We start from the raw sequence: 12568 nt of genomic DNA, 5'->3' as shown, positions 1-12568 counted from the left end.
CTCAATATCTCTCACCCATTCCCACCATATTCTGGTACTTTTCTCTCTCTCCTTCTTTGTTTTTCGTTGGCAAGGTAGGTGGCCCAAACACAGAAAGTAACCAAATGCGGCCAAGTCACGGCCTTTTGAGTCGCAAAAATAGCAATTTGCATAGGACTCTCCTGCGATCACATCCTTCCATGATTCCATTTCCTTCTGTATAAATAAATCCCTTTCCAATTCTGTCACGCAATTCCAACCCCGTAAGTTTTTCATTTTCAACAAAAGTCTTCTCTCTTTTTCTTCGCAACCCCCAAAGTCTCTATCTTTCTATATCGCTCGCTCCATCTCTCTCGTGGCAATCCAACCACTCTGGTCTATGGTGGTTGGCTTTCAGATGACGATCCATTGCAAATTAGTGTCTGGGTGGGATTCTGAAACGTCATTCTCACACTGATCTGGGTAAGAGAAAAATAAATCATAAACAGAGAGGGAGGGAGAGAGAGACAGCGAGCGAGTGATTGTGCATTAAAAAGAAGACAATGGAGGTTGAGAGGATTAGGCAGCTTTTACTTCTTTGGTGTAGAAAATCCTTCGTGGCCCTCGTGGGTGGTAATCACACCGCCGCTAGGTTCTGTGCCCGCTAAATCTCAAAATGTTCTTAGTTGTTTTACCTTCGATTCCTTCTTGAATACATTGCAAAATTTGCAATCTTCGGACTTTTTTCGCATCTGGGTACCCGCCAAATCGGCTCTTCGAGCTTTTCTTCTTGACCTGCAGATCGGATCTCGCGTTTTCACAGAGCTTTTATCGGATTTTTATTATTACGGAAGTGTTGAAAAGGAAACAGATAAATGGAATTGGCTGGTGGATATACAGCCAAGGACCAGAGCAAGGTGAAGCACCTTCATGGTGGAAGGATGGGATTGGATTCCGAGACTCATTTGGTGATCAAGCTTCCTGATTCCAAGGTATTGCGCATTATTTCAAGGTCTGTTTTTCTGGGTTTGGTTATTCTCACACTGCCCTGCATTGGGTCCCTTTTGAGGGGAGTAAGTGTTTCTGAATTAAAATATGATACTCAATCTGAAATTTTCAATTTTGAGCAATTGGGTCAGCTTTTCCATGATTTAGCTGGTGAGGGCCTTCGCAGAAAAAGTGACAAGGCTCTCATTGTGAGCCCTTTCAATGTTGGTATGATTCACAATCTTCATCCTTTTGATTATAATGTATTTGACATTGTTATGGATTCGGATTTGGAGCGAAAAAGCTCATTCTTGGACGAGTCTTTGGATTTTGTCTTCGCATTCAACTTGGTTGATGCTAAATTTGTAGATCGCATTTTGAAGATTGGTGGCATTGTGGCTGTTCCATTAAGCAATGACCCTTCAAATGCTTTTAGACCGAAACCCAATTACAAGATCGTGTATCTTCGTCGATATGCTTCCACGTTTGTGGCAATGAGGAAAACCAGCCCGTCTTATGATTTGGCGGTGAAGTCTAGGCGGCTTTGCCAATTCGAAACTGAGGCCAAGAAGACAGTGTTGAAGGGTCTAGAAGATGTGGTGCTTGAGCCACCGAGACGTGTGTTGGCTAAATCAAATGAGTACTTGAAGAAGATCAAGTTCCTTCCTAACTTGTTGGGTGATTCTCTTCAAGGTTATGACCGCCGAGTGTTTGTTTATGTGGACTTAAATGAGGACAACAGCGGCGTGACTGAGTGGTTTCAGCAAAACTATCCAAAAATGGATAAAGAATTTGAAGTTTACAACCTCGAAGTAGAGCCTGAAGAAGCTTCAAGCACAGCGGTGGCACCGCCACGAAATGATGTATCGGATTGGCTAAAGAAAAATGTGAGGGAAGAGGACTATGTTGTGATGAAAGCAGAAGCAGAAATGGTTGTGGAAATGATAAAGAAGAAGACAATCTGCTTGGTAGATGAATTGTTTTTGGAGTGCAATAATGGATGGTGGCAGAAAAATGGAAAGACGTATGGGAGCAAAAGGGCTTATTGGGAATGCATTGCTTTGTATGGAAGGGTGAGGGATCTAGGAGTTGCTGTGCACCAGTGGTTTCTATGAGAAAGATAAATTGATATAAGTATATAAAGTTTGCTGCTTTCTTCTGTCCGTGAATATTATTAGAGAGAGTGATATTTGGGTTGGTTTTTCAACTTGTGGTAGATTAAGTAGTTTGTTTATGTTTTTTGTTGGTCTTGTATGAAGCTTTTGTTTCTTTAGGTGTGTGTTCAAAGGGAGAAAGACTTTGATTCTCCTTTTGACCAGTGGTGTAGTCTCTATTTATTTGAATAATAATAATAATAATAATAATAATAATAATAATAATAATGCGTATTTGAATTTCCAGGTGTTGAAAATTGAGGTATTCACACACCACCGGAGATCACATATTGTCAATGCATATTGCAATGCAAAAGAAAGGAAACGTCCCACCAAGGTAATTAGGTGCATGGGTTCCAAATTGTGAGATTGTTGGCAATATGCAAAGGGATGCTAACAATGCTAAGAACTAAATGTATTAAGTGTTCAAGTGTCTCTCATTTGGTGCTTTAAAAAGGTGGAACATTTGGAATCCAGGACAAGAGTACAAGGTGAATCTACCCTTCTGTTTTAAATTTTTTTTTTTCCAAAGAACAATAATCTTAAGATTATATTCATGATTGTGAACACCAAGTTGGTTTGATGTTAAGTGAGCTAAACAACATTTTAAATATGAATAAGCGAATCTGAAAATTAAAAAGAAGACTTATAATAAGCGAATTTTAAGTTAACATTCTTCTTCTTTGTTGTATTGGAGGGAATCGAACTCTTAACCTATCTGATGATCACAAATTTCATACCACTAGGTAGGCACTAACATCAGGAGCTTGAATAACTATCTTATAAGTAATGTTTCTTGACTAATTCGCTTTCTTTTTTCTTTTTTTTTAAAGACTAATTCGCTTTCTTTGGGTTAGGAAAAAAATGGGGAAGGAAAAGGAAGAAAGAAAAATATTAATAAAAAAATTAAAAAATGACATATCCCGTCCAGGTGGGAAAATTGACGGGTTTAAAGGATAGAACCAAAACCCGCGACCGGGTGTCACAAACCGAACGCCAAGCTCCCAAAAATCAACACGCTAATCCAATCACGACCGTCCATCACGCCATTTGGGAAGAAGAGCTAGAGCTCTGCTCCGGCGTATAATCTCACGTGGGCTCCACTCCCCACCATTTTTAAAATTGAACGTTAAAATGGGTCCAAATCCAATCCAACCGAGAAGAAGATCGACCAGACTGGCGTTAAACTGAAATCACCCACCAACTGTACTCTCTCTGATCCAACTACTCAACGTCACTGAAACCATAAACCAAAACCACTCCGTCGATCTTGAATCACAGCAGATTCAGAGCCCAAAGCCCGAAGGTAGTTCCTCACCAATTTCATTTCTTTTTCTAGGGTTTCGCTTCCAATTATTTTGGGGATCGAGGCGCATCATCCAATTTTGTTCTTTTGAATTTCGTGGTTACAGTTTAAGTGGAAGGTCATGGCTCGGATAAAGCCTCAGGCGCTGTTAATTCAGAGCAAAAAGAAGAAGGGCCCAACTCGAATCAGTATTACTACTATAGTTATGTGCAATTTAATCATCGCTTTGATCGCCTTGTCCTTAGTTGCCACTTATCGCTATTGGTCTAGAAGGTAGCATTTCTTTTTTTTCTATCTGTTGTAGTTTTCATATCCTTCGTGATTTTCTTTCTCTGGAAATTTGAATTGTAGTGCTAATTTGGATAATTTCAGCCTCTTATTTTGTTGTGCGCTAATTTGCTCGTAGGTCGCTGGACCAATCTGGGTCGGACTTATCTACTCTAGAGGTATTTATTTGAAATGAGTTTTTTTTTTTTCTTTCTTTTTCATTTGTGTAATTATTAATCTTCCTGTTTTACAGTAATTATGAAAATGCATATTTGACTAAATTTATTAATCTTTGTTGTGTAGGATATTGGTGGGTTAGTAAAGAAGTACGATCTTCCCGGTTATGCTGTAAGTGTCTTTGTTGCCAACTTGCCTTTTTATGTTAATGTGAACTGCAACTGCGACTGCTAGAACTAAGAGGGTGCGCTTTTGGTTGTGGTGGTGTGGCTAAATTAGTTATGACGTGAATGTTTATCGATCAGTTTATGGCTCTAAATGAGCACATTGAGCAGTGTTTTGCTTTGTGTTTTAGATTTTATCTTGTTATATTTGGAATACACAAATAATCGAGCAACTATTACTACTGTGCAAGAAGTCACTTAATGTAATAGGAAGCAAATTTCCACGCCAGTTTTGAGAATGAATTTTCGTTTTACAGAAGGTTCATTTATGGGAAAATTTAATGCATAAGGATTGCTGCACTGGTTTCGTTTGGAGACATTTTATTCCTATTCTGCTGATGTTTATGTTTAGTGGTTTAATTCGATGTAACACTGAACACTCCTATCTGCTTCTCTATATTGTTAGTTATTCACTCTCCTTCTCCTCCCCTCCCCTGTGTTTTTTTTTTATATAGATTCTAAATACGTCAAAAGGTCCTATCACAGTGGAACTTTTCAAGGATGGTTCTCCAGAGGTTGTGGATAGATTTCTTGACTTATGGTGAGTATTCAACAGTGCATATAAATCTTACATACATACATGCTCTAGTTATCGAAAATCTCATATATATATATATATATATATATCTCTCTCTCTCTCTTTCTCTCTCTCTATTTGAGTCCTTTTTCTTAAAGATTGAGAGAATAAAGTTAAAATTAGGGGATGGGCGGATCTTAGTGCATAGCTGTTACCAAATTACCAATAGCCAAACCAACAATAAGTTTCCCATTAATTTGGGTTCTTCTTGAATTTCCTTGTAATAAAAGTTCTCTATCCTATGTGTTAATCATTTAGATATTTTATATTTTTATAAGCCATTGTCATATATTTTGTTGTAGCTCCTTTGTGAAAGGGTTCACCAACGAGTTAAAGGGTTCTGTGTTATTCTAGAAGCTTGGTGATGCAGTTACCTGGTTGACTTATATCTTGACAACATTTAGGTCCTAAATGTAGGCTTGATTAGTACAGTAATTGCAAATAAAATCAGAACTTTGACAATTGGAAAGCATCCCAGTATACTGACTAGCAGTAACATCTACAAATAGACGTGCTTGGTTTGTGTGTTTGGTAATATTGTGTTATGCTCTCAAGAAACTTCTAAGGCATTAGTTTTGCAGTCAAAAAGGGCACTTTAAGGGGATGCCCTTCAGTCATGTGATCAAACACTATGTTATTAAAGGGGGAGGTTCCCAAGGACTTGGAGCAGCTGAAGATTGGATATCAAAAGGAAAGCTTCGTAGTCAACTAGTTATGAGGTTAGCTTTAAAAAAAAAATTTGAATTGGTTGGTATTTCATCCATTGTCACAAAACTGATAGCTTTATTCCTACCTGTGAGAAACATGAAGACCAAAGCATGAAGCTTTTATGCTTGGAACTACGAAGAATAGACTAGATGACAAAGGATTTGAGCTTGTTATCACAACTGCACCAATACCAGATTTAAATGATAAGCTGATTGTGTTTGGACGGGTCATTAAGGGAGAGGATGTGGTGCAGGTATATATATTTTTGCTTCTTGAGAAATATTTTGTCATGCCTAGACTTGGATAAGATCTAATGTATAATTCTTTGCATATGATCTCCCATTCAGGAAATTGAAGAGGTTGATACAGATGAACATTATCGGCCTAAATCTTCTGTAGGGATCACTGGCGTGATTCTGAAACGTGAGATTTAAGGGCAATTCAATACAATCTAATGTGAAGTATTCCTGCATAGTATAGTTGCTGGTTTGAGTATTTTCTTGCCGGACTACCCTTGCAATGTACAACAGTACATCTTAGGTTTCAGATTTTCCCTGTCCAATTTTCTCTTCTTCTACTCTCTTGATTTGGCTTGTGATTTAGTGGGGAAGGGGGGAGTTTTGATACTCATTTTAGGTGTAGGTTCCACATCTGGGGTGGATAAAATACGACAATGAAGCTAATTTGATATGCACTTTTTTTGTCTTGTGTTATGATTATTTGATATGATTCATTTTGTTCTTTTTATGGCATTTCCACTCTTAAAATTATTCTTAGACAATGTCGTGGACTGTTGTTGCCATCACGGAATCACGGAGGTTAAGGTTTCGATTTGCACAATTTGGTAACTGAGTTGATATTTCACCTTGTTAGACGTCTGAATGGGTTACCTTATACTTCCAAACGATTGCCCAGCTTCTTGCTTTGCCCCTTTTATTTTATGTCGTCCACGTGCTGGCCTAAAACTCTTGGTTGAAATTGCTCTCATGTAATTGGATTTGGTGATCAACTTTGTTTATGCATCTATTGGGGAAAAAGAAGGGGTTTTTTTTTTCCTTTTTTAAAAATCACAATTGGTCCTTGAACTTTTTAGAAGTCTTCATTTTAGTCTTTCAAATCTCAAAGCAATTCACGACTCGTGTGAGGTCCTTCGTCTTTTGATATGCGCATCAATTTGGTTTTACTGTTTCATTCCGACAAAATTTTCACTAAAATTGATAAAGTGTCATTACGTGACCAATTTTAAACAAGAATTTTCATCAAAATATGGCTTATCATAAAACCTCATATTATTGCTCAACGAAGCCATCTGCTCTCCATTTTAGGGTTAGTCTTGTTAAGCAAAAATAGTGAGTTGTACTTTGTGTCATGGGTGGATAAGCTGTATTGTGACACAAACATACCTTTAAAGTTGGCCATGTGCTATCACATTACCCCACATTATCAATTGGGAGATTTGCTCTTATATCCAATATAAGAGCTCAAATTATTATATATAAAAAATCATATAAGAAATGTAATTTAAAAACACTCAAAATCCATTTATAACACAACAAGAAAACTCTTAACTTTTTTTAAATTATAAAACTGTCATTGATTTCTTAAAACAAACTCAACCCCAAACCTCATAAAAAATCTCAAAACACTCAATAAGGCATCAAAGTAATTAAATTAATAGGGTCAGCTGTCATTTTTTGTGGGTTTTTTTTTTGGTTTGTTTATAGAAATTAAACTGTGTATGGTTTATCTATATTATTAGTGCTAAGAATGTTAGTCATTTATCTTATCAATTTTTACAAAGATCTTCAACTAAATGCGACAAAAGGGATCAATTTGATGTGTGGACCAAAAGATTAAGGACTACATTGTCAAGTTATTCTATAGGAAGGGCCTTATATATGGTCTTTAGGTGAGGTTCTATCTCTTAACCGTTGAATCAGACTAACCATTTTGATATAATGGCTAACCAATTTAACCGAACTATTAAAAAATAAGATCTCACGTAATGGCTTCACTATAGAATTCTTGCTGCATTGCCAGGCGCATACTAATCATTAAGTACTCGGCCCAGTCCACCACCTGTGGCTCAATTTTCAAAACCCGCGCCAAAAAAGCTGTACGAGTTCTCTTCCCTCCCCTTTAAAATCCCAAAATGTGTATTATATTATTACACAGTGCAGATTGGTAGGGCTTGTGAACTCGGTGGAAATGAACTCGCTCAACTCGGTCACGGACATTGATCAGCCAAAAAATCAAGAAGATCCGTTTCTCAAATTCATTGATTACGCGAGGTCCGCTCTCTCGCCTGAACCAGACGAAAATTTGGATCCGAATGAAAACGGGGCGGAAACCAGTACTGGACCCAGCTGGAATTGGATAGCGTCTCGGATTCTCAAGACTTGTAGCGCCTACTCCAGCGGTGTCACTGCGGCGATTCTACTCTCTGATATATCTCAGGTACCGTTTTTAATCGAATTCGTCTCTGTTTGGTTGCTGAGAAAATGTGAGAAAATAAAAGAAAGGAACCTGATTTGAATTGTGTTGGTTTTTGCTAGGCGTGGAGTGAGCAACATAGGGACAGGCCTCCAAAGAAAATGCCGGAATGTGTGAAGCAGTCGAGAAAGAAGTACAAGAGAAGGAAGCTTCCGAACACCGTGACCATCGACTCCATTTATGAAAAGAATTTCTTGTCCTTGAATAGTGTTTTGGAAGCCGTAATTGTGGAAGCTTTTGTTCTCCCAGGTAGACTTTCATTTTGAAAATTTGGAGCTTTAACATAATTGTTATTTTCTTTATCGGTGATATTAATTGCTTCTCTTTTCTCAGGTACCAACATCTCTATGCTTTCCTTAGGAGATTATTGGAGCTCCAATACTATTGACATTTATCTCCACCAAAGGTATATGTTGTTCTTGGTGTGTGTTGCTTTTATGTGTATTTACAACTACATTTAAGTTTCTTCTGAAACCCATAGCATGAGATTTTGTCTGTGCAGATACTGTGACTTGACTCGTAATGGACTTCTCAAGAAAGGGAGGGAGATCTTTCTCACTGGGTGCTATCTTCGTCCTGCAACTAAAGGAGGATCCGCTTATATGCGGCTGTTACCAACAGAATATCTGACCATATTGTTAGATGAGGTAATTTTCAGATTTGACTACTGCCCAGCCTTGAGATTAGGAAAAGGATTTGGGGTGTGTCTTTTTACTTTTCTTCTTACATGTCTTTTTTGCTTTCATTAATATAGGCTGAAGATGGTGATTTAATGCTGATAGGAACTAAGTTTTGTTCAGATCCATTCTCTTCAATTTCTCTTGATGCCGCTTATAAAGATGTTTGTTATTCGTTGTACGCAAGGTAAGATAAATTTTTTCTAATAACCAATTTTAAGTATGCGAGGTATTTTATAAATATTAATTATTTTCAGATGTCCTGATGAGGTGGGGATGTGATAATCAACTGAGATCCTATAAACATGATATATCATATGGATGTGTCTCGAACTTAGAAGTTCATAACTGGAATAATGCTGATTAGTGAGGTTGAATTTTACCTGTGGTTGAAGTGGTTACCTTGCTTTCCCTATTTATGTGTAGAATTGAAATTATTGGGCCACTGGAAGTACATGGTACTTTACAGAGTAAACAAATTACTCTTGTTGACAATGATGGTGTGAAGCTACAATTTCTGCTGTGGGGTGATCAGGTTGTCTTGGCCAATCTTTTGAGGTAAACTCTACAACCATTTTTCTTTTTTTAGATACTTTCTTCCATTGTATGTTCATAATTCAATTTCTTCAGCGTGGGAAGTATGCTTGCACTGGATAGACCATATATCGCTTGTTCTGTAGACAGAGGTATTGAAACGAGTAATGAAGTTTGCCTTGAATTTGGTAGTACAACGCAATTGTTTTTGGTGCCTCTGATTCAACATGAGGAGCAAGTAAGCCATATATCACAGTTTGGATAATTGGGTTATCATTTAAGATATGGAGTTAATTTTCTGTATGAATCAGGTATCTGTAGCACTGACACCAAATCGGTATCAAGGTTCAAGACTACAGGGCACAATAGATCCCAGTCAGGCTCCACAAGTTTCTCAAGTTTCCTTGCCCTGTGATTCACATGGGTCCATTGACTTCAGTAGTTATCCTTTTCAAGTGAGTTTCCTTCCATTACACTTCCTTATTGTGTGAACACTATTTAGCAATGTCTATAATTTAATTTGTGTAAGAAGCTATGAGTACCATGATTCTAAAGGGATGCATTATCATTAATTTCTTGAATATGGTTTATTGATTGAATTTTGAAGCTTTGAGCACCAAAGAATTAACTTATGCACTGATTCCATGAACATCTGTCCAAGTCATATTATGTAGTAGGTTGTTGTCATTCTTCAGCAATCACACACTAATGCATTTATGCAATTATTTAAAAACTTATTCCGTTCTTATCTACTTGCTCTGCGAGGATCCAAGTTTGTGTGAAATGAACTGCCTGAATGATTCATACCTGAGTCTTCTGTTAGCATTTGCATAGCGTTGTTTTTATTAATATCTCTTACTCCTGTGAAGTTTGCAGTCATTTGTGACCGACCTTCATGACAAGATGACTGGTGTCAGCCTTTATGGTGTTGTTACCAATATTACCAGAGAAAGAAGTACCACAGAAGCTATCTTCTCCTTGAGAGTTGAAGATACCACTGGAGCAATTTGGGCAAAGTTGCATTTTGTGAAGTGTTGGTAAGGATAATAAGTTAATTTGGTACAATTGGTTTTATGATCCATTCCCTGACTATAAATTTCACATTTTTAATAATATAATTTTGCTTTAAAATGTGTATTTCCTAGGTCATTAAGAAGATTAAGCATTGGTCACACAGTGTACATATCAGGCCTGACATGCTCTATGACAAAGCGGAAGGGGTGAGCTTATTCAAGCATTTTCAATTAGTCATTTTCTAATGTCAATATGTCGGTGGTTAAAGCAAGTTCCAATGTTCTCGACCAGTCACTTTCAGTTATAGTTCAGACACTTTCTGGTTTGTTCCTAGTTATGTGGTTTGTAGTCTGATTTGGAATTTATAAGGGTTCCACGAAAACATTTTTTGCTTGACAGCCTGGAAGCATTATGGTTCGAGAATACTGCTGGAGCATCTTTCTTCAACCTCAGTTCCTTGCCAGCGTTGCTAAACTCATCTTGTCTTCATAAATTGTCAAGCCTCTCTGATCTATCTAGCCAGACTAGCTGTATGCAGGTATGGGTTTCCAATAGATTTTTGTTGTGACTAGTTATCATGATAATCTGCCATGATTCCTTTATCTATACTTCTGCTTTTTATGCTGTAAATCTAATATGTTCACTTGCAAAAGGGCAAAAAAAGAAAGAAGTTATCATGTTCCGCTTCTCTCTGGATGTGCAAACGTTTGCCACTTTATCATAACCTTGTTTCCAAAATATTATTTAGAATTGAGGAAGAATAGTAGGCCTGATTTTTTTTTTTTGGTGCTCCTGACAGCTTACACACACCCAATCACTCACACATACCCAGTAAAACAATAATCCTGAAATTTATGGCACAGAATTACCATGTCTTCCTTCTCTGCAAGTTTGTCTGTCATGATGTGTATTGTGGTAAAACTCTCTTTCGCATTCCTTTTGGTGGAAAGTGTGGGGGAGGGCATGAAGGAGCCATGTTTTCTATTCCTTGCAATGTTGTGCTTTTATATCAGTTATCTACTACACTGGGTATGTCTTGCATTTTATAGCCTGTAAGTTGGGATATCTGTTCTTCTATAATTATATACTATCATGTGGACAGATAGTTCAGGTTTGGCTGAAAATGAAGATGGTTCATGTCAGTAAAAGATTTTCGCATGCTATATGTGGCCATTTTGTTACCGAGCAGCCCAATGATGTTCTGGAATGCAGCTTCTGTAACACCAGTTGTGGTGCTGAAGTTATCCATACTTTCTACCTGAAAATTACTCTTGCAGACGAGAGTGGGGAAGTTTCTGCATGGTGTACTGGTCACACTGCTACAGAGTTGCTGCAAATATCTCCTGATGAATTCTTTGAACTGCCTGAGGTAATATGTGAAATCAACTTATTTTTCTAGCTACATGGAAGTAGGTCAAAATGAATGCATGTACAATTTAAACATTATCATTAACCAAATTACAATCTAATTATGAGGATCTCCATTGTGTCGCATAATTTTTTAGATCTGCAACGTTATTTTGCTGAGAAGATGCTTCTACTTGTTTGCGTATTTCATGTCCTTTTTAGTCTAACTTTTGATTTGTATTCCAGGATGATCAAGCTATGTATCCTACTTCATTAGAGAAACAGAGATTCACGGTTGCAATTGTTAATTGTAAGCAGCAGGGCTGTGGACCCAATGATGCTCTTCGTATGCTAGAGACTGAAGGGATCTCATGGGAGATAACTGGAGCATTGAAGAGTGAATAATGATGGCTTGCAAATGTAATACTGAGGAGGCAGCTCAAATTATTATTTGTGTAAAAAAAAGGTAAAATATATGATTATCAGTCAAGATACAGTAGAAATTCATATTTCATTCGAACAAAACAAATCCAGTAGTGATTTACAAATTTAAATCCTATTATTCAATGTTTTGATCACAACTCCAATCAACAGCAGCATTTGAAAAAAACAAAAATTATAAATAAAAAAACCCCCCAATCATCCACAAAAGAGTCAAAAGGACACCCCTCTCCTCGGACTCCATAACAATGATGAGATGAAATGTACTGAAAACCTTGGCAACAGTTAAAAAGGAGCAGGCTTGCCAGTCCTGAATTGAGATGAATTTGAAAAGCCAAGTCTCCAAGTTCCTTGTATTGCTTCTTAATAATTGATTTATCTGCAATCCCAATCTCCAAGCCCTATGGTCAACAGATGAACCACAGCTACCAAATCATCAGGCTTAGTACCGTCCTCAGCATAATTGGAATAACTGGGATTTGAAGAGCAACTGGATAGCAATTGGGAGTTTCCTTGGGTTTAGGGTGTAGGGTTGGTGGCGACTCGAGTGCCGGACATGACGGCGTTGAAGGCTGATGGGCGAGAGCACATGGCGGTGGCGGGATTGGGGAGAGGGAAGTCAGAAAAAGTGGTTTGAGTTTTTTGGTTATTTTTGGCGGGACAAAATTTAGGGAGTCCAGCGAGGAAAATAATGCAATAAATAA

The 12568-nt window shown here is 37.6% G+C and overlaps 3 protein-coding genes across 4 annotated transcripts; all 3 read left to right on the top strand.

The window, feature by feature from the left end:
- Nucleotides 1-236: 236 nt before the first annotated feature.
- On the top strand, nt 237-2341 carry LOC103323165 (uncharacterized). The gene has a single exon (XM_008225134.3). The coding sequence runs from the start codon at nt 834-836 to the stop codon at nt 2058-2060; it is 1227 nt and encodes a 408-aa protein (XP_008223356.1). The 5' UTR covers nt 237-833; the 3' UTR covers nt 2061-2341.
- Nucleotides 2342-3076: 735 nt separating this feature from the next.
- LOC103323166 (Cyclophilin-like peptidyl-prolyl cis-trans isomerase family protein) lies at nt 3077-6110 on the top strand. Its single transcript, XM_008225135.3, has 8 exons — nt 3077-3405; nt 3512-3678; nt 3812-3851; nt 3976-4020; nt 4529-4614; nt 5232-5369; nt 5461-5611; nt 5706-6110. The coding sequence occupies exons 2-8, from the start codon at nt 3527-3529 to the stop codon at nt 5790-5792; spliced, it is 699 nt and encodes a 232-aa protein (XP_008223357.1). The 5' UTR covers nt 3077-3405; nt 3512-3526; the 3' UTR covers nt 5793-6110.
- Nucleotides 6111-7429: 1319 nt separating this feature from the next.
- LOC103323167 (Nucleic acid-binding proteins superfamily) lies at nt 7430-12004 on the top strand. 2 transcript variants are annotated; one of them, XM_008225136.3, is made up of 13 exons: nt 7431-7815; nt 7914-8100; nt 8185-8257; nt 8354-8498; nt 8606-8715; nt 8955-9086; nt 9159-9300; nt 9374-9517; nt 9939-10099; nt 10208-10282; nt 10476-10614; nt 11179-11445; nt 11670-12004. In XM_008225136.3, the coding sequence occupies exons 1-13, from the start codon at nt 7567-7569 to the stop codon at nt 11826-11828; spliced, it is 1983 nt and encodes a 660-aa protein (XP_008223358.2). In that variant the 5' UTR covers nt 7431-7566; the 3' UTR covers nt 11829-12004. The 2 variants fall into 2 exon arrangements, with proteins under 2 accessions (XP_088902527.1, XP_008223358.2); XM_089046401.1 differs by lacking the exons at nt 11179-11445; nt 11670-12004 and adding an exon at nt 10876-11054 and having other exon boundaries at nt 7430-7815.
- The last annotated feature ends 564 nt before the right edge of the window (nt 12005-12568 follow it).

The sequence above is a fragment of the Prunus mume genome, linkage group LG2, assembly GCF_029339155.1.
Source record: "Prunus mume cultivar Tortuosa linkage group LG2, ASM2933915v1, whole genome shotgun sequence".
Taxonomy (NCBI): domain Eukaryota; kingdom Viridiplantae; phylum Streptophyta; class Magnoliopsida; order Rosales; family Rosaceae; genus Prunus; species Prunus mume.
The sequence above is the reverse complement of the archived record's forward strand: the minus strand, read 5'-3'. Positions and strand labels throughout refer to the sequence as shown.